The 21,370-nt window shown below is 42.5% G+C and overlaps 1 protein-coding gene across 1 annotated transcript; it reads left to right on the top strand.

Annotated features, from left to right (window-relative positions):
• Positions 1–16,547, top strand: LOC112248358 (protein phosphatase PTC7 homolog). The gene is made up of 6 exons (XM_024417312.2): positions 1–628; positions 6,074–6,253; positions 13,245–13,443; positions 14,307–14,430; positions 14,559–14,688; positions 14,924–16,547. The coding sequence occupies exons 1-6, from the start codon at positions 427–429 to the stop codon at positions 14,980–14,982; spliced, it is 894 nt and encodes a 297-aa protein (XP_024273080.1). The 5' UTR covers positions 1–426; the 3' UTR covers positions 14,983–16,547.
• Positions 16,548–21,370: the final 4,823 nt, after the last annotated feature.

Genomic DNA, 21,370 nt, shown 5'->3' with positions numbered 1-21,370 from the left:
GTGAAACCTCCTCGAAGAAGAAGTAATGAGGTGGACGTCAGCAGTCACAAGACCACAACAGAGTAGATCACTCTGGCTCGCTCCCCCAGTCGCAGATGTGTATAATGTGGGCTGTTCTACAGGCACGATGGCTATGACAAACTTGGAACGTCTCTTGGGATCTGGGTGTGTGATCTCCTTTGAATTACTGCACAGGCGTCACTAAATTTGCAAGAACTCTCCAGACTAAAGAATACACGTCTCGTCTGGAGGCGTTATCACATCAGCTTGCGCGCGGCTTTGTCTGTGCGTGGCTAATGTTATTGTCAGGCTATCTAGCTGACTAGTCCAAGCATCACAGTAGAACGCTAGCAAGACAATATTGTGTGGTTACGTCGGCGCTAAACTAGCTAGCTTGGCGCATTAGTACGAGTTAGTGTGTATGTGATGTTCTCCGTACTTTCGTACGGTAGACTTGTTGCCAGAGCTGTTATTGGCGGACTCTCTCAAACGGATAGCGGTGACTACAGCCTGGTAACGGCTAGATGTGGGTTTGGGAAGGATTTTCGAAAAGGTATCTTGAAGAAAGGGATGTGCTATGGCGACGACGCTTGCTTTATTGCCCGACATAGATCTGCCGATGTTTTGGGTGAGTAACAAACTAATTTGGCAAAAAATACAACTATTCTGTAAAGTGATGATGTAACCTGTCAGGTTGTTTAGCTTGCTCGATAGCTAGCTAACAGGCCAGACAGTGCACATTTGCTAGCTAGTTTGTAACCTTAGTATTGTATATTGTCAAACAATACAAATTAAAAACAGGGACACAACCTTTTATTGTAATGACCAATGCGTTAACAACTATTCGCTTAGCTTCAAGCCAATCATTTTTTTTACTGCTTACTGGGCTATCTGCCATCATTGCCATCTCATTAGTATCAGCCTTGTTCTGCTCCCCTTTGAGGGGTCCTGGAAGTCAGAGTTGTAATGAGAGGGGGGCAGCCATAACCATTTATGGACACATTAAGAAATATATTAGACAGATGGAGAGTATTGGCAATTGTTTAGGACTTAAAATCAAATGTTATTTGTGACATGCTTTGTAAACAACAGGTGTAGACTAACAGTGAAATAGTTACTTACTGGCCAGTCCCAATAATACAAAGAGAAAAATAAATACACAATGAGTAAAGATAACTTGGCTATATAAAGTACCGATTCAATGTTTGAGGTAGATGCAGTGCATTCGGAAAGTTTTCAGACCCCTTGCTTTTTTTTCTCCACATTTTGTTATGTTACAGCCTTATTCTAAAATGGATTAAATAAATCCTTAGTCTACACAACACCTTTTGCAGCGATTACAGCCTCGAGTCTTCTTGGGTATGACGCTACAAGTTTGGCACACCTGTATTTGGAGTTTCTCCCATTATTCTCTACAGATCTTCAGGTTGGATGGGGAACATCGCTGCACAGCTTTTTTTGTGATCAGGGTCAAGTCTGGGCTCTGGCTAGGCCACATCCCGAAGCCACTCCTGTGTTATCTTGGCTGTGTGCTTAGGGTCGTTGTCCTATTGGACGGTAAACCGTCACCCCAGTCTGAGGTCCTGGGCACTGGAGCAGGTTTTCATCAAGGATCTCTGTACTTTGCTCCATTCATCTTTCCCTAGATCCTAACCAGTCTTGCAGTCCCTGCCACTGAAACATCCCCACAGCATGATGCTGCCACCAACATCCTTCACCGTAGTAATTGTGCCAGGTTTCCTCCAGACATGATGCTTGGCATTCAGGCCAAAGAGTTGTTATGTGAAGGATGTTATGTGCCTTTTACTGAGTAGTGGCTTCTGTCTGGCCACTCTACCATAAATGCCTGATTGGCAGAGTACTGCTGAGATGGTTGTCCTTATGGACAGAGGAACTCTGGAGCTGTCAGTGACCATCTGGTACTTGGTCACCTCCCTGACCAAGAACGATACCTCAACGCAATCCAGATCAGTACCTCGACGCAATCTTGTCTCAGAGCTCTACGGACAATTCCTTCGACCTCATGGCTTGGTTTTTGCTCTGACATGCACTGTCAGCTGTGGGACATTATATAGACAGGTGTGCCTTTCCAAATCATGGCCGATCAATTGAATTTACCATAGGTGGACGCCAATCAACTCCAATCAATGGAAACAGGATGCACCTGAGCTCAATTTCGAGTTTTATAGCAAAGGGTCTAAATACCTATGTAAATTAGCTATTTGTTTTTATTTTTTATAAATTTGCAAAAAAAATCTAAACCTGTTTTTGCTTTAATAATGGGGTATTGTGTGTAGATTGAGGATTTTTAAAAAAATGTAATCCATTTTAGAATAAGGCTGTAATGTGTCAAATGTGGACAACGTCAAGGGGTCTGAATACTTTCCGAATGCACTATATGTACACACATTGAGTGTACAAAACATTGAACACCTGCTCTTTCCTGGAGATGAAAGCTATGATCCCTTATTGATATTGCCTGTTAAATCCACTTTAATCAGTGTAGATGAAGGGGAGGAGACAGGTTAAATAATGATTTTTAAACCTTTTGCTTGAGACATGGATTGTGTATGTGCCATTCAGAGGGTGAGAGGGCAAGATTAAATATTTAACTGCCTTTGAGGGGTGTGGTGCCAGGTGCACTTGTTTGAGTGTGTCTAAGAATTGCAACGTTGCTGGGTTTTTAACACTCAAGTTTCCCGTGTGTATCAAGAATAGTCCACCACCCAAATGACATCCAGCAAACTTGGTTCAACTGTGGGTAGCATTGGGGTCAACATGGGCCAGCATCCCTGTGGAATGCTTTTGACACCTTGTAGAGTCTATGCCCAGACAAATTGAGGCTGTTCTGGGTGCAACTCAATAGTAGGAAGGTGTTCTTAATGTTTTGTACACTGTGTATAACTAGGAATAGTGACTAGGCAACATGATGGATAAAAAACAGTAGCAGCAGCGTATGTGATGAATAAAGAAAATAAAAAGAATAGTCCGGGTAGCTATTTGGTAAACTTCGAAACTATTTAGCAGGTAGAATCTGTTCAGGGTGCTGTTGGTTCCAGACTTTGTGCGTTAGTAGTGCTTGCCGTGCGGTAGTAGAGAGAACAGTATGACTTGGGTGGCTGGAGTCTAACCATTTTTATGGCCTTCCTTTGACACATCCTGGCATAGAGGTCCTGGGTGGCAGGGAGCTCAGCCCCAGTGATTTACTAGACTGTACCCACTACCCTCTGTAGCGCCATGGGGTCGGATGCCAAGCGGTTGCCATACCAAGCGGTGATGCAGCCAGTCAAGATGCTCTCAATGGTGCAGCTGTGGAACTTGATGGATCCTTAGTCATGTGGACACCGAGGAACTTTAAGCTCTCAAACCACTCATCTACAGCCCGGCGACGTGAATGGGGGGGCGGGCTTCCTTTTCTTTTATTCTCTTGCTTATTTAGTTTTTACTATGTAGGCTACAACTAGTCCATCTCAGACAGATTTGGTTTTTCATTCACACATTACCCCAGGCCACAATATATAGGGTGTACCTAACTGGTCCTGGACCTCAGGAGAACACTGTTACAAAACATTCATATATACAGGTAAGTGGCAAAATAAAGCTAAAGTTCGGCACCAAAGTCTACACCTCTTTGTCGGTGATTGGTCAACATGGGAGATTCTTCAATAAAGTATTTGTCATTCAACGAGTGACAACTTGCTTTCATGCATATGTTTATATTGAAAAATACTGCACCAAACATCTTAATGGTAAATTGCGCGACTAAAATCTTTTGGGCAAAAACGTCCAATCAAATTCTGACTATTTTGAGGAAGTATATAGTTGCTATGGTGTCTCAATGGACAAACAGTACTATTGCTGCGTGTCTTCTCATTTTTCAAGCGAAGGTCTTTTTAAGTGAGTATGCAAACACACTCGTTAAAGTTCGACTAGGCGCCAGGCGAGCTGAAGCATGCTGACGCCTTTTTAGGGTAATGTGTGTGTGTATATTTCTCTCTCTGTTGAAGTCATAAGTATACATACACCTTAGCCAAATACATTTAAACTCAGTTTTTCACAATTCCTGACATTTAATCAGAGTGAAAATTCCATGTCTTAGGTCAGTTAGGATCACCACTTTTATTTTAAGAATGTGAAATGTCAGAATAATAGTAGTTTAGTTTATTTTAGCTTTAATTTCTTTCATCAGATTCCCAGTAGGTCAAAGTTTGCATACACTCAATTAGTATTTGGTAGCATTGCCTTTAAATTGTTTAACTTGGATCAAACGTTTCGGGTAGCCTTCCACAAGCTTCCCACAATAAGTTGGGTGAATTTTGGCCCATTCCTCCTGACAGAGCTGGTGTAACTGAGTTGGGTTGTAGGCCTTCTTGCTCGCACACGCTTTTTCAGTTCTGCCCACACATTTTCTATAGGATTGAGGTCAGGGCTTTGTGATGGCCACTCCAATACCTTGACTTTGTTGTCCTTAAGCCATTTTGCCACAACTTTGGAAGTATGCTTTGGGTCATTGTCCATTTGGAAGACTCATTTGCGACCAAGCTTTAACTTCCTGACTGATGTCTTGAGATGTTGCTTCAATATATCTACATAATTTTCCTACCTCAGGATGCCATCTATTTTGTGAAGTGCACCAGTCCCTCCTGCAGCAAAGCACACCCCACAACATGATGCTGCCACCCCCGTGCTTCACGGTTGGGATGTTGTTGTTCGGCTACTTTTAACAATTTCCACAAACTTAAAAAAATATATATTAAAAAAATAAAACATTTACTGGAAGAACTGTGCAGATACAAAGTTTGGTACCAGAATAAAACTGAGGGAGATTTTACTGTAATTCTGTTAGTTTTGCAAAATATGTTTTATTTTTTTCCCGGCATTTAAAACATTATTTTCAAAGTTTTAATTTACTTTGTCAATTGTTCAAAATAGTCATTGTGCATAGGGTTGTATTGGTTGTTGAACTTTGGTTTTAGTTTGGCATACATTTTAAAGGGAAGACATCAGCGTCTCCACGTAATTCTGTAACCGTGGAATTGCCCCGGCCATAACAAAAGCCAGAAAATCCCCCTTGACTAGATAGAAAATCACCATCCACTTGAGGCTACATGTTGTTCTCTGTGTGGTTTGGGAGGAAGTTGTGAGGCATGCCATGTCTCCTCGTTGTCACTACCGGTAGCCTCAGGTTGGCAGTGAGAGTGAGGGAGAACCCTCCTTGTATGGTCACAGCAAGAGCCGATTTTTTTATAGTGTCTGGAAGCAGCTGGATAGACTTGCCTTTCTAGGAAAACCATGGACTGCCAGACTAACTTCTCACACTTTAGGCAGAGGGACATTTCAAATACCAGAGAAAACAAATGTTTCATGTTTTTATGAAGTGGGATAATGTGACCTCAAACTAGTGTAGGGGCTTGTTGATAATGTAACTTGACAACTGCAGATAATGTCTAACTTCCAGTTTTTGCATAGTTATCAGTAAAAGTTGTTTATGTACCAGACTGGCCAAATGATCAATGGAGATTATTCCAGGAAATAGGCCTGTTTGTCAAATTGACCATTCGTAATAATAAGCAGGTCAAATAAATGTTTATCTGAAGTGTCCCTTGTCTCATTCGGAGCGGCAGGTAGCCTAGTGGTTGGACTAGTAACTGGAAGGTTGCGAGATCGTATCCCCGAGCTGACAAGGTAAATATCTGTTGTGCTGCTCCTGAACAAGGCCGTTAACCCACTGTTCCTAGGCCGTCATTGTAAATAAGAATTTGTTCTAAACTGACTTGCCTAGTTAAATAAAGGTCAAATAAAAACTATTCTGAGAACTGTTATGCTGTACACTTGGTGCATTGTTTTGGTGTATGTGCCTATTGTTTCTCCCGTCACAGCTGCGTGACAACGTCTAGTTCTTGTTTCCGACGAATATGACCTCTTCCTTTTGTAGAAAACGTCTCAGCCAAGAAACTGTAGTCTTCTGGGAATGTCTTAGTCAGGAGTGTTAGGAATAATCATAATCCAATCCTGATTCTTTCCTATCCTGTGTTATCCTCCTTTTTAACCAAACTGTTTGTGGTCTCCTCAGGCGTTGCAGATGGAGTGGGGGGTTGGAGAGACTACGGGGTGGACCCATCCCAGTTTTCAGGGACCCTGATGAAGACGTGTGAGCGGCTGGTAAAGGAGGGGCGCTTTGTTCCAGGCAACCCTGTGGGCGTCCTCACAAGCAGCTACTACGAGCTCCTACAGAACAAAGTGCCTCTGCTAGGTGAGTAAAGCCAGCCCTTGAGGAACACTGTTTTGTGAACCTGGAGGCTAGTGCAAAAATAAATCACTAGTATCAGCCTCATGCTTACTAGATTAGGCATTTAAAGTAGAGCAGCAGTTTCCAAACTAGAGGTCACGACCCCATTTTCTCCTGATATGAAAATGGGGTCGTGGGAAAATTGCCAAAATCTGAAGGAAAAAAATATACACTACCGTTCAAAAGTTTATGGTCACTTAGAAATGTCCTTGTTTCTGAAAGAGAAGCAAAAAAAATGATCATTTTTAAAACAACATCAAATTGATAAGAAATACAGTGTTGACATTGTTAATGTTGTAAATCACTATTGTAGCTGGAAATGGCAGATTATTTATGGAATATCTACATAGGCGTACAGATGCCCATTATCAGCAACCATCATTCCTGTGTTCCAATGGCACGTTGTGTTAGCTAATCGATGTTTATAATTTTAAAAGGCTAATTGATCATTAGAAAACACTTGCAATTATGTTAGCACAGTTAAACTGTTGTTCTAATTTAAGAAGCAATAAAACTGGCTTTCTTTAGACCAGTTGAGTATCTGGAGCTACAGCATTTGTGGGTTTGATTACAGGCTCAAAATGGCCAGAAACAAAGAAATTTCTTCTTAAACTTGTCAATCTATTCTTGTTCTGAGAAATGAAGGCTATTCCATGTGAGAAATTGCCAAGAAACTGAAGATCTCGTACAACGCTGTGTACTACTCCCTTCACAGAACAGCTCAAACTGTCTCTAACCAGAATAGAAAGAGTGGGAGGCTCCGGTGCACAACTGAGCAAGAGGACAAGTACATTAGTGTCTAGTTTGAGAAACCGACGCCTTACAAGTCCTCAACTGGCAGCTTCATTAAATAGTACCCGCTAAACCCCAGTCTCAACGTCAACAGTGAAGAGGCAACTCCGGGATGTTCAGACGAGCCAATAAAAGATTAAGAGGGGAAAAAGAACAGATACTGGACAGAGGACACTTTTTTCCAATCTTCAAGGACAGACAAATCTAAGTTTGAGGTGTTCGGATCACAAAGATGAACATTCGTGAGAAGCAGAAAAAATGTAAAGATGCTGGAGGAGTGCCTGACGCCATCTGTCAAGCATGGTGGAGGCAATGTGATGGTCTGGAGGTGCTTTGGTGGTGGTAAAGTGGGAAATGTGTACAGGGTAAAAGGGATCTTGAAGATCACTCCATTTTGCCATGCCATACCCTGTGAACGGCACTTAATTGGAGCCAATTTCCTCCTACAACAGGGCAATGACCCAAAGCACAGCTCCCAACTTTGCAATAACTTTTTAGGGAAGAAGCAGTCAGTTGGTGTTCTGTCTGTAATGGAGTGGCCAGCACAGTCACAGGATGTCAACCCTATTGAGCTGTTGTGGGAACAGCTTGACCGTATGGTACGTACGAAGTGCCAATCCAACTTTTGAGAGGTGCTTCAGGAAGCATGGGGTGAAATCTCTTCAGATTACCTCAACATATTGACAACTAGACTGCCAAAGGTCTGCAAGGCTGTAATTGCTGCAAATGGAGGATTCTTTGACGAAAGCAAAGTTTGAAGGACACAATTATTTAAATTAAAAATCATTATTTATAACCTTGTCAACGTCTTGACTATATTTCCTATTCATTTTGCAACTCATTTCATGTATGTTTTTTATAGAAATTACCTTGTTTTCCAAGTGACCCCAAACTTGTGCACTGTAGTGTATATACAAAAAATAAAGATGGATAGATCTATCATATCGTCTTTTTATATCATAATCATTGCATTGTGGATAACCTTAAATATACACTACCGGTCAACTTTTAGAACACCTACTCATTCAAAGGTTTTTCTTTATTTTTACTATTTTCTACATTGTAGAATAATAGTGGAGATGTTAAAACTATGAAATAACACATGGAATCATGTAGTAAGCAAAAAAAAGTGTTTAAATATTTTTCAGTTTCTTCAAATAGCAACGCTTGGCATTTTCTCAACCAGATTTACCTGGAATTCTTTTCCAACCGTCTTGAAGGAGTTGCAACATATGCTGAGCACTTGTTGGCTGCTTCTCCTTCACTCTGCTGTCCGACTCATCCCAACCCATCCCCATTTGGTTGAGGTCGGGATTTGTAGAGGCCAGGTCATCTGATGCAGCGCTCCATTGCTCTTCTCCGTGGTCAAATAGCCCTTACACAGCCTGGAGGTGTGTTTTGGGTCATTGTCCTGTTGAAAAACAAATTATAGTCCCACTAAGCCCATACCAGATGGGATGGTGTATTGCTGCAGAATGCTGTTGTAGCCATGTTGGTTAAGTGTGCCTTGAATTCTAAGAAAATCACAGACCGTGTCACCATCAAGCACCCCCACACCAGAACACCACCACCTCTATGCTTTACGCTGGGAAATACCCATATGGAGATCATCCGTTCACCCACACCGCGTCTCACAAAGACACAGCGGTTGGAACCAAAAATCTCCAATTTGCACTCATCAGACCAAAGGACAGATTTCCACCGGTCTTATGTCCATTGCTCGTGTTTCTTGGCCCAAGCAAGTCTCTTCTTCTTATTGGTGTCCTTTAGTAGTGGTTTCCTTGCAGCAATTTGACCATGAAGGCCTGATTCACACAGTCTCCTCTGAACAGTTGATGTCTGTTACTTCAACTCTGTGAAGCATTTATTTGGGCTGCCAACTCCTAATGAACTTATCCTCTGCAGCAGAGGTAACTCTGGGTCTTCCATTCCTGTGGCGGTCCTCATGTAAGCCAGTTTCATCATAGTGCTTGATGGTTTTTGCGACTGCGCTAGAAAACTTTTGAAGTACTTCAAATTTTCTGCAATGACTGACCTTCATGTCATAAAGAAATAATTGGATGTCGTTTCTCTTTGCTTATTTGAGCTGTTCTTGCTGTAATATGGACTTGGTATTTTACCAAATAGCCCTTCTGTATACCCCCCCTACTTTGTCACAACACAACTGATTGGCCCAAATGCATTAAGAAGGAAAGACATTCCACAAATGAACTTTTAACAAGGCACACCTGTTAATTGAAATGCATTCCAGGTGACTACCTCATTTAAGCTGGTTGAGAGTGCCAAGTGTGTGCTAAGCTGTCAAGGCAAAGGGTGGGTATTTGAAGATTCTCATAACACTTTCTTTTGCGCTTGACATAACACACAACACAGCTATGACATAACACATCTTCTATTATTCTACAATGTAGAGAAGAGTAAAAATTTAACTCTGTTCTAAAACTTTTGACCGGTATTGTAAATGAAAGATTATTCAAATCTAAAATGTATATAATTCAACTAGACAGCATCCTTGGATCATGGGAAAAGGCCGCACTTGACCATTGTATCCCTCTGCCATATGGAAGCATTGTATGATACACCGAGAGCAACTGGTGGCAAAAGAGCTGAGCACAGAACTGACATACTGCAGCAGGTAATTGATTGTAAACTATACTGAACAAAAATATAAACCCAACATGCTACAATTTCAGAGATTGTACTTTGTTAGAGTTCATATAAGGAAATCAGACAATTGAAATACATTATTTAGGCTCTAATCTATGTATTTCACATGACTGGGACGCATACAGATATGCGTCTGTTGGTCACAGATACCTTTAAAAAAAGGTGGGGGCGTGGATCAGAAAACCAGTCCGTATCTGGTGTGACGCACTGCCTGAGGCAAATGGTGGTCACATTTCCTTCGCAAAGGTTTGATCAGCCTGTTGATTGTGGCCTATGGAATGTTGCCCCACTCCTCTTCAATGGCTGTGAGAAGGTGCTGGATATTGGCGGGAACTGGAACACGCTGTTGTACACGTGGATCCAGAGCATCCCAAACATACTCAATAGGTGACATCTCTGGTGTGTATGCAGGCCATGGAAGAACTGGGATATTTTCATCTTCCAGGAATTGTATACAGATCCTTGCGACATGGGGCCGTGCATTATCATGCTGAAACATGAGGTGATGTCGGCAGATGAATGGCACAACAATGGGCCTCAGGATCTCGTCACGGTATCTCTGTGTATTCAAATTGCCATCGATAAAATGCAATTGTGTTCTTTGTCCATAGCTTATGTCTGCCCATACCATAACCACACCGCCACCATGGGGCACTCTGTTCACAACGTTGACATCAGCAAACTGCTGGCCCACGGTTGGACGTATTGCCAAATTCTCTATAATGACGTTGGAGGTGGCTTATGGTAGAGAAATTAACATAATATTCTCTGGCAACAGCTGTGGTGGACATTCCTGCAGTCAGCATGCCAATTGCACGTGCCCTCAAAACATCTGTGGCATTGTGTGACAAAACGGTGCATTTTTAGTGCCCTTTTATTGTACCCAGCACAAGGTGCACCTCCTGTAATGATGCTGTTTAATCAGCTTCTTGATATGCCACACTTGTCAGGTGGATGGATGATCTTGGCAAAGGAGAAATGCTCACTAACAGGGATGTAAACAAAATTGTGAGACAACATTTGAGAGAAATAAGCTTTTTGTGCATGTGGGAAAAAAAATCTTATTTCAGCTCATGAAACATGGGACCAATACTTTACATGTTGTGGTTATATTTTTGTTCATTGTACATCAAACCACATCCACTGCACACAAGCCTGTTCTCATATCTCCACATATTTTTGCAATCAGAGTATGATAATGTTCTATTTCACATGGAGGCTTGGTGGTTATCAAGGGGGAGTGTAGGAAAGATTTTTTTGTATTGAGAGAGGAATGGTTGTCATTCACAATGACAACAGTTCATAAAGAAATAATTCACAAAAAGCCTTGGCTTTCTGTGTAATTAGAAGGAATATTTAGGAAACTGAACGCAAGCATGTAGGGGAAATACAAAAACATTCTACAGATAAGTAACCGAATCAGTGGTTTGAGGAACGAATTCTTCGTATTGGAGAGTCTTTCAAAAGCGAATGATGCCCCCTTCCCTCGGCTGTGCATGTTTCTAACAGAAAACAGCATCAGTAAGTGTCCCACTTGAGTAATGACTGCTCACCTCCAACGCTTGGAAGACCACTTTGGAACCTACTTCCCAATCTGTTTGGCTGTGATCCTGGCTCAGTAGACATGCCAGTAAGTGAAATCGAACAGCTGATCGAGCTGTCATGTGACCGAATGGATTCAGGGATCACTACGAAGGAGTTTTGGTTCCTTACTCCAAGGGAATATCCTGCTGTCTCTCTTTGAGAATTAATGCAGCGTTCAAAACAACTGGGAGGGGGGTCCATTCGAAAACTAGCTTCGAATGGAACATTTTGAAGTCAACCAACTCGGAACTCCAACGCGACATGCATCAAGCCACACCCATCTCATTAGTGGTGGTGAGAAGAAACAGTCAATCGCAAATTAGTCTAAAACAGCTCCACATTTAAATGTATGTCTTCTCAACACACCATCACAATCAGAAATCGGTTTAGAATGTTTTTCAATTGACTACCATAGCCCCAAATAAAAAAGTTAACATTGGCTGTTAAGTACATTTCTTTCACATTTAGGATCGCAAGAATTTTCAGATATCAAAATGGTGTCGTGGGCCTAAAAATTTTGGAACCACTGCAGTAGAGGGAACAGTCATGGGATGGGCTGTTATTTTCGGTCTGTGTGGTTAGATTAAGTGGCATGGGGCGCTGCTATTTAGATGGGATATTTGCATCATGAGTCAGACAGCTGCTGCATGCCTCTTACTATTTTTGTTGTTACTATGTAAAGACTAGTAGCCTATTCCTACTACCTGCAACTCCGCTCCAGAATCTCGTCTTGATCAGTGCTTTGCTAGAATGAAGCAGGCAGAAACATGTGGGAGAAAGAACTGCGTAATAAGTCCAGAACGGTCTGTCTCGGTCTGTACTTTTTCATCCCATGTCGCATGTAGAAGACAAAAACAAGTTGGTGTTGTATTTTTCAATTGCGGTCATGAGGCCAACAGTAATTGTATTACTATTGGAAAAACATTCAAGAACGGGAGTGAGAGTCAGAGCGTGAGGGGGTTGTATGGAGCACATTCTGGTGGTCCAAACTAGATGACTCCTTAGCAGGGTGTGGCTGCACACAGAGCCATGTTTTCGCCAGTTCGGTTTACTTTTATGTTTCCTTCAATTTTATCCTTCCAAGGCCTCCCGAGTGGTGCAGTGCTAGCTGTGCCACTAGAGATTCTGGGTTCAAGTCCAGGCTCTGTCGCAGCCCGCCGTGACGGGAGGCTGATGGGGCAGCGCACAATTTCCTCCGACACATTGGTGCGGCTGGCTTCCGGGTTAAGTGGGCAATTGTGTCAAAAAGCAGTTCGGCTTGGTTGGGTTGTGTTTCGTAGGACGAACGGCTCTCGACCTTCACCTCCCCCGAGTCCGCACGGGAGTTGCAGCGATGAGACCAGACTGTTTGGACAAGACCAATTGGATACCACGAAATTGGGGAGAAATCTATTTAACTTCATTAGTTACAGATATAATCACTGTCGTGGAAATTCTTACACAGGGACACCTGAAGTCAATCTTAAATGAATTGTTTGTCAGTGCACTGGAGAGGTTCCAACCAACTCAATGCACCATAGTACACATGTCAATCAGGAGCTCTACCTGGGCAGTCCCAGCAATTGTCTTATATACGGCTATACACAGACAAGTTTATATTTGCATTAATTAATCATTGCCTAGTTAAATGAAGTTTTTTTTTTATATATATATAAATGTGACCGACCAATACTGTTTCATAACATGTGACAGACCAACACCTCACAAGGTTTTTTTCTCTCTAAGCTGAGCCCTTGAAACTGAGATATTTTGTTCGTTCTCAAACACGGTCTGGGCAAATTGCAGCTACTGATAGTGATCATTTATACAGCCAGCCACTTGCATGAACACAGAAATTGGTTATTAGAACAGCACAAAAATTAAAATCCCCATTACACCACCCATATATTCATCCTCTTGTGTTTCCCTCCAGGCAGCAGCACGGCCTGTATCGTGGTGCTGGACCGGCAGAGTCACAGGCTGCACACAGCCAACCTGGGAGACTCTGGCTTCCTAGTGGTGCGGGGAGGAGAGGTAGTGCACCGCTCCGATGAACAGCAGCATTACTTCAACACCCCCTTCCAGCTCTCTATCGCCCCGCCTGAGGCAGAGGGGGCTGTCCTCAGTGACAGGTCAGTTGATTCTGTCGAAGCCATATTTTGTATTGTAAAGAAGCTGTGGTTTGGCTTTGAAGCACAGAGACCCTCAGTCTCAGCATTGGTTCAGCCCTTGAGCTGCTCCCTGGTTTGTACAGTTTTGCTGCAGCTTTATTGAGTGTCCAGTACTGCCACAGTCAGTGTGCATGCAGGCCAGGGGCGGCTGGGGCCGTGTGCTGCTGTCGCATGCCATCAGCTGCGCTAGATACTCCAGTGTGGGGTGGGTGTTGGATCCCTGCTACTGTCCTAGCCAGCTCAAAGTGTCATCAGACACACAGAGGGGTTAACTTAGGGCCCTCTTCACAGCAGCCAATCCCAGGTCTGCTGGCCCAAAGGCTTTCTGACCCCTGTATTCTAGAACAGGGAGTTTTTTAATTTGGTAGATGTTTTGTCCTATTTCACATTATACGCATGTGTGAATTGGAAATGTTTTTTTTGCTTATCCCAACTCCCCCCGTGGGCTCACGGCCAAAGTCTGCCGTTATTAATGGCGTCCCTGGAGCAGTTAGGGTTAAGTGCCTAAGGCAGCATTTTTAGCCCTTGATGGGCAGACAAGATGTTCATTGTTTTATTTAGAGCTAAATCTGTGATTGTAATCATGATTATTTTGAAACCTGTATTACTAAAGCCTTAATGGAAAGACTGCTGGGTTACAAATGGTTTGTATGACAGCCATGACTGGTGGGGAGTCTGGGGCAGAGAGAATTAAGGCTGCTTCCCAAGGCACTGTATAATCATGACAGGTAACTAATGCGCCGCAAGACTTATTTCCCTACGTTGTGTTGATATGCTCTTGTAAGACTTCCACACTGACTCAGTGTCTCTCTGTGCCCCTTCAGTCCTGATGCTGCAGACAGCTCCTCCTTTGACGTCCAGTTGGGGGACATCATTCTCACAGCCACAGATGGCCTCTTCGATAACATGCCCGAACACATGATCCTACAGGAGTTGAAAAAACTGAAGGTACACCCTCTCATAAATCCTTGCAGTACCTGTGTGCAACAAACATGTTTACAGTAAGTAGAGTATTGAAGTGGAGGAACGAGACATTCCAAAAATGTTAACACTATCCTCCATTTTGTTTTTTGCAGAACACTAACTATGAGAGTATCCAGCAGACAGCCAGGAGCATTGCAGAGCAGGCCCATGTTCTGGCATACAACCCCAACTACATGTCACCTTTTGCACAGTTTGCCTGTGACAATGGGCTGAATGTAAGAGGTAATGATTATCACTTCATGTGAGTGGAAATTGGAGACAAAGCCAAGGTAGTCCTCATTTCAGTCCATTGGCTCCATTCCTGCCCTGCTTCAGGGAAAATGACACCCAGAGAGGAATAAGAAGTGACTGATCCCTTGTTTTTTAAAGTTTTCCTTCCATTAGGGATGATACATTTGATTGTTCCCAAACTCAGTCCATTCATCCTCCTGACCGCATCTCTTTCTCGTTCCCACAGGAGGAAAGCCAGATGACATCACTGTGTTGCTGTCAATAGTGGCAGAGTACCCAAACTAGAGATTGTATGGAGGCTGGTATGGGAATTAGGAGTTTCCTCTTGTCTGCCTCTTGAAGATGTTAGACTGCTTTAGTTCCTGCTGGCGGGGATTAAGGACTGATGTTGGTGGCTGAGCTGCCCTCCTGAGACCATCATTCCTCCAGGATTCAATCAGGCCCATCTCTCAGATGGAACACTGACAATACATGCACTGACTTCACCATCAGAACTGAGTGTTAATCTTTAATAGACTGAAGACATGGATGAATAAAGCAGAGGGTTGTCTGACACATCTGCTAGGCTACCTGCTGCAAAGTATCGATCTTGGAAAGTCTCTAGTTGTCTTTGACCTAATCCCTGTTCAATGGGATAAAGGATGTAGTCGTGTTGAAGATGAAGCTCTGGCTCTCACATGAGGAACAAGTCTGTTATTTTGGGATTTGGGCTGTAAAACAAAGCCCAGAGGGTAGAGATTAAGAATCTGGGTCAGTAGTAGCCAGTGAAAAGTTGATTGGGTCAGGAATGAGAATCTATGGATCGTACATGTGAGTGTTCCATCATGAGCTGAGCTGATTTGAAGACCGTAAGTAACATCAGAATACGATACTGAAAGAGAGCGGCTCTCCAGTTAGACTGGTCCATGACTCGCTGACCCCTGTCCCGGTCAGAGGAATAAGGCAACCTCAAGAGTTATCTACAATAGAGAACTTTAGTTCAAGAGGACATATGAGATGGATGTGGTTCTGTACAGAGACGAGAGATTAATGAATATACTGTACATAATAAACATTGCATAAGAATAAAAGGAGTAATAGCACAAGCAATAATAATATTGACTGTATAAGGAGATGGTGACATAAGCAAAGGACTTGTATAACACAGAATCCATTATAACAACAAGCAATAGTAACAGTAAATCTTCAAGGTTCAATATCATCACTCACCACTGTCCACACACTCATCACTCTTGTCCACTTGGAGAGAGACTGAAGAGGCTCTGACCTGAGCAGGCAGGACTGTCAGGTGTCCTGCCCTCTAGCAACATATTGGTGATCTAGTAGCAGAGGTCACTGGGTTTGGGGATCCCTTAGTCTCTCTGGCACCAGCAGGGATTGGTAGAGTGAGCTGCATAAAGTTAGAAAACTCACAGGCAGGAGAATCCTTAAGATCTACCATCAAGTCTGAATAATAAGGCCTCGAAAAACAACTTTCAGTGACTCTGATTAAACAAATCAAATTAATAATAAATTATATTGAAGGGCAAACATTTTTACGTAGGCATAAGGGCATGTGTCTATGTGATGTGAATGAATGTTGTTGAAATGTTTTGGTATATTTTTGGACAAGTGACATTAAGTTGTTTGACTGATCTAATGGATTGTATGAAGACCAGGTGCCGTTGCTGCATATCAGTTTCTGACTGTTCACTGGAAGCGCTACTTTGTCCCAGGCCTACTGTTTTCAACTCTTTCTCTCACTCTCAACCTCAATGCTCTGCTATGAAAAGCCAACTGATATTTACTCACAAGGTGTTCTACTGTTGCACCCTCTATAACCACTTTGGTTATGACTCTGCTGGTCATCTATGACCGTTTAAACGTCTTTAAGAACGATCTGGCCTTAATGGCCATGTACTGTTATAATCGCCACCCGGCAGAGCCTGGTTCCTCTAGGTGATTCCTGCCTTTCCAGAGTTTTTCCTAGCCACTGTGCTTCTACATCTGCATTGCTTGCTCTTTGGGGTTTTAGGCTGGGAATCTGTATAGCACTTTGACGACTGCTCTTGTAAAATGGGCTTTATAAAATACATTTGAGTGCAATTTGGGTTGTACATGGACCAAGTTAATTGTTTTTAAGGATGGGACATTTTGACTTGATGTTTCTGTTAAACCTATCAATTTTTATTTGTCACATACACATGGTTAGCGGATGTTAATGCGAGTGTAGCGAAATGCTTGTGCGGTTTCCTAGGAACGCGAAGCGAGGCGGCCATCTCTGTCGGCGCCGGAAGTACTCACTCCTGCTGTGATGCAAAGGGTGTGATTGCAAGTGATGTGGAAGGTTATTGTGTGATAGAGTAACCTCTAGCCAGTCTGATTTTATATTGTATACATGTGTAATGTTTTATTTTAATTTTATCTAGGCTACACAGCTTTCTTCAGTATCCACTGGGATGCAATGGTAATGACCATTTACGCACAAGGTTAAAGAAAGCATATCTGAAAACTCACAGTGGATGTTGGTCAGGTGACCATGTTTTTGTAAACTTGTTTGGTGGGAATCTGGACTGCGCACAGCTTCAATTTAGCTTTAGGCATAATTGTTCACAATCAGCATTTCCTTGTCTCATCAGTTGTCCCTGCTGTAAAGCTCCAATAGGACATTTCATTAAGTGATAATAATCAGGTCACTTATTTCATCTTTAATTGCAGGTTTTCATTTTCATTGTTGCTGCAGACAAATGCACTGTGCATTTACAACATTACTTGTGTGCAGCAACATTTTAAGAGTAACATGTACTATGCACATGTTGATTTAAACAGCTAATGAACACAGAGCAGAAACTGACAAGTAGCCATATTTCACACTTTTCCCATCATGCCCTGCTGTCTTAATCTGATCGGAGACCTCATTCCCTTTCAATGTGTTCAATGCTTTTCACCATGGGACATATGTGAATGAACAAGGTATTATTATTATTTTTAAGGCTTGAAAAAGTATGACATGATCTTAGAATCCTTCATATTCTGTGTATCATCTGAGGTACCCTTGGTGGTGTTCTTGTTGATGTAACGGTGCACCCTCACTGAAGGCTTCTGTCCTGCTTCAAGGGCTCTCCCCTAACTAGGAAAAAATATTGATTCTGGTACAGACTGGCTATCAGGTGTTTCATCATTAACAATACCCTGCATGCCTTTCATATTGCGCAGGGAGATGAAAGGCATCAGCACTGGATGACAAATGTTTTTGTAAGCATTATGGCACTAGAGGTTGACAATAACCTCACCAACCTTATAGTACAAGCAATTCTCCCTGTCAGATGGCACTATATCAAAGCTAGCTTCCCCATGATGTCCATGTCTGGGTCTCCACTGGCCTAGTGACCTGACCAGACAGTTTTGTTCTGTTGGCCAATTCTAGACTTCAGTTCAAAAAGCAAAGTTTGTTACAATGAGAGCTGCTTGTATCTTTATTTTGATTGTACAGTTCAATGCAGAGGCAGGTTCTATTAAACATGTTTTCAAAGCTGTCATTTAAATAAAGAGCATAGTATTTATTACCCTTGTTCTTTTCCTTTAACAGAAGACCCTTGTCATAGGTTTTTATTGTGTCAATATTGTTTGTTCACTGGTCTCAAAGTTATTTACTTGCACAGTAGGCTGAACATGTCCTGAGATAATGAACACATGTTAAAAGCACACGAGCATCTAGAACAAGAACAGGCTACAATTGTAATACCAGCTTGGTAGGCTATACTGTTACACATGATCATGTGTTTCTGATCGAGAACTCTCCATAGTTGTTCTCTCTTCAGATGGAACCCTGAAGAGAGGGTAGCAATTCACTACTGTGACTTGTCAATGCCTCTGCCTCAGTACCACAGTGGACCAGACTCACTATGAGCCTGTTTCCCTCGCAGTTGTCTGCTCTTACGCAACCAGAGGAAACTGCCTGAAGCTACAAGAGAATGCTCAGTGTGATCTGTATGTTTAGTTACACATTCCTCAGGTGTGGCATCCATGTGCTTGGCTTGAGGAATGTTTTCATGGGCAGGTCTAGATCAACTACACTATACATCACTTAAAAGAGATTCTGATACTTTTTAGCCAGTAGTTCTGAAAGTAGCACTAACGAGCCAAAAGTGGACTCGTGCAGATATGTGCACCACATCATTGCTCTTTCTCTCTCTCTCCTGTGTGTACATCTTGCTAGCTGTCACTCATTATGTTTATGCATGTATGAACTACACATCCAGCCCAAAGTGGGAGTTAAAAAATCTTCTCGCAAAATGTACGGAGTCTTTATATGTTTTTGATGTCTGACTTTCAAATCTACTCTCCTTGCAAAAGATGCACATATATCATTGGAATAACTTATTTGTAAGTAAAAACAAATGGCCATATTTTATTAACTATCATTTAAAGAACTCAAATTTAAATATTAAATACAATTACATTTGTCATGACTGTCCTGTGAGGGTCAGGTCAGCTTGGCAATGGTTACAATAACCAGACCTTCTCTCACCCACAGAAGAGGGAACTGGACCGGTTTGACAGTTCACACCCTGTTGTAAATTACAGAAGAAGAGGGCTCCTCCCCCTCCAGTAAAATGTCTTTCTTAATAGGCATTTCGCGCTGAAAGTCAAATGTGGAAACGAACAATAATTCTAACATAAGAATGTGGGGAGCTATAAAAAAAACTCATACAATTTTTTAAGACATCACAAAATGAAAAGCAGTATGGATGATAAACTAAGTATATCCCCTTTATCAAGTTTCCATATAATATGAAAAATGTATGTATTTTTAAGATATGAATGTGATTTTTGGAGCCATAAGAGAGAGTTAGTTTTACATAACTTTGTGCACAGTAAGTAGCCACGCCCCGATTGAGGTCAGAGAGCATGTCAGCCTGATGGAACCGTCCCCTTCGGCCAGAGTGCATAAAAGGATTGCCACAAAAATAACATTAGATCAAGAAAAACGGTGAGTTGCAGCCACGTCTAAAGTGGTTTCAACGCGGAATCTCAGAGACCAGGAAATGGGGGCTACACATTTGAAATGGTTGGAACTTTGAACCTCAACACAAGGTGAAGAAATAAACTCACCTTCCTTTGGACCGGAATATTGCCGGGTTGCAGCTGTTCATGTGAAGGGGTCTGAGTCCTGAACCCTAAGTAATCGGCACGAGGCGTGGGCGAGAGGCTCGCCTCCCAGACAATCACTGGTGCGGCTGGTTAGCTGCCCTCATCACCAATGGGAACCACCGACATGGCTGGCCATCTTCCAGAGTGAACAACAGTAGAAGATTGATGTGATAGTTAAAGCTCTTTAGAGTTTAATTCAGGAGATGGTAATTCTTTAAATAACCTCTTCCATGGTGCCCCAAATCCTAATGAGATAATAGTTACATGATTAATTTAATTGGGTAACAATTAAACATAGTTAGTTGATTAAATAAATAACAGTCATCAGATTAATGAAAGTAAAGTCAAGACACTACACAATGGAAAAAGACAAAATATGGTCTGCTGAAAAAAATTGCAGGGTACAAAAATAGTTATTGGCTGGTTCATTGTTCTATGGTAACTTACAGTGCACCACTGACACTGTCATATCCGCCATCTTCTTCTGTATCACTGGAACACACCAGACTGGGCAGCACAAAGGTACAACCATCACCCTGCTCACAGGACAAGGCCCCAAAGAGGAGGGAGCGAACCTAAGGAACCAAAACACAATTCATTGTTAATAGACAGCTGAGCAGACTACGAGTATGAGAAAAACAATCACCAAGCTGTAAAACAGTTTTCAACATATTGTCAGCAGTATGGTCTGGCAGTTCTTAGGTAAAATTTCTGGGAATATTAAGGCTGTGCGGCCCGCCAGACACTTTGCATCCATCACAATTCACCTTCATCCTGTCTGTCTGAGGGCAATCACACCTCACATGGTGAGACATTATTGCAAATGTCTTTCTAATTTAAAGGTTGAAGTAAGGCATTATCCATAATTTGGCACTTACCAAAGTATAGTACCAGTCAGAGCCTGCCAAAATCCCAGAACACCATGGCTTGAGGGCACAAGCGGAGGTCCACCAAAGTTCAAACTCTATTCTAATTTATCTTTGGGGAACATTTCTATTAAATCAAATCAAATTTATATAGCCCTTCGTACATCAGTTGATATCTCAAAGTGCTGTACAGAAACCCAGCCTAAAACCCCAAACAGCAAGCAATGCAGGTGTTGAAGCACGTTGGCTAGGAAAAACTCCCTAGAAAGGCCAAAACCTAGGAAGAAACCTAGAGAGGAACCAGGCTATGAGGGGTGGCCAGTGCCGGGTGGAGATTATAACAGAACATGGCCAAGATGTTCAAATGTTCATAAATGACCAGCATGGTCAAATAATAGGTCTGGGACAGCACGTCCGGTGGTCTGGGACAGCACGTCCGGTGAACAGGTCAGGATTCCATAGCCGCAGGCAGAACAGTTGACCTTGGAGGAAGCAGGAGTTGTGATGCCAAGACCTCTGTGTGTGTAATGTGGTGTTCTGACTGTCAAAATCTTCTCTCATGAAGGCTGCTCCACTGAACACTGGGCTTCCCTGGCTGGATACTAGCGACTTACCTGCAGAGGGAAACCCCTGGGCCAGGGGGGGACCAGCATCTGCCTCACCCTCTGGAAGCT

Source organism: Oncorhynchus tshawytscha, linkage group LG04 (assembly GCF_018296145.1).
Source record: "Oncorhynchus tshawytscha isolate Ot180627B linkage group LG04, Otsh_v2.0, whole genome shotgun sequence".
Classification (NCBI taxonomy): Eukaryota; Metazoa; Chordata; class Actinopteri; order Salmoniformes; family Salmonidae; genus Oncorhynchus; species Oncorhynchus tshawytscha.
This window is presented reverse-complemented; position numbering and strand designations above follow the sequence as displayed.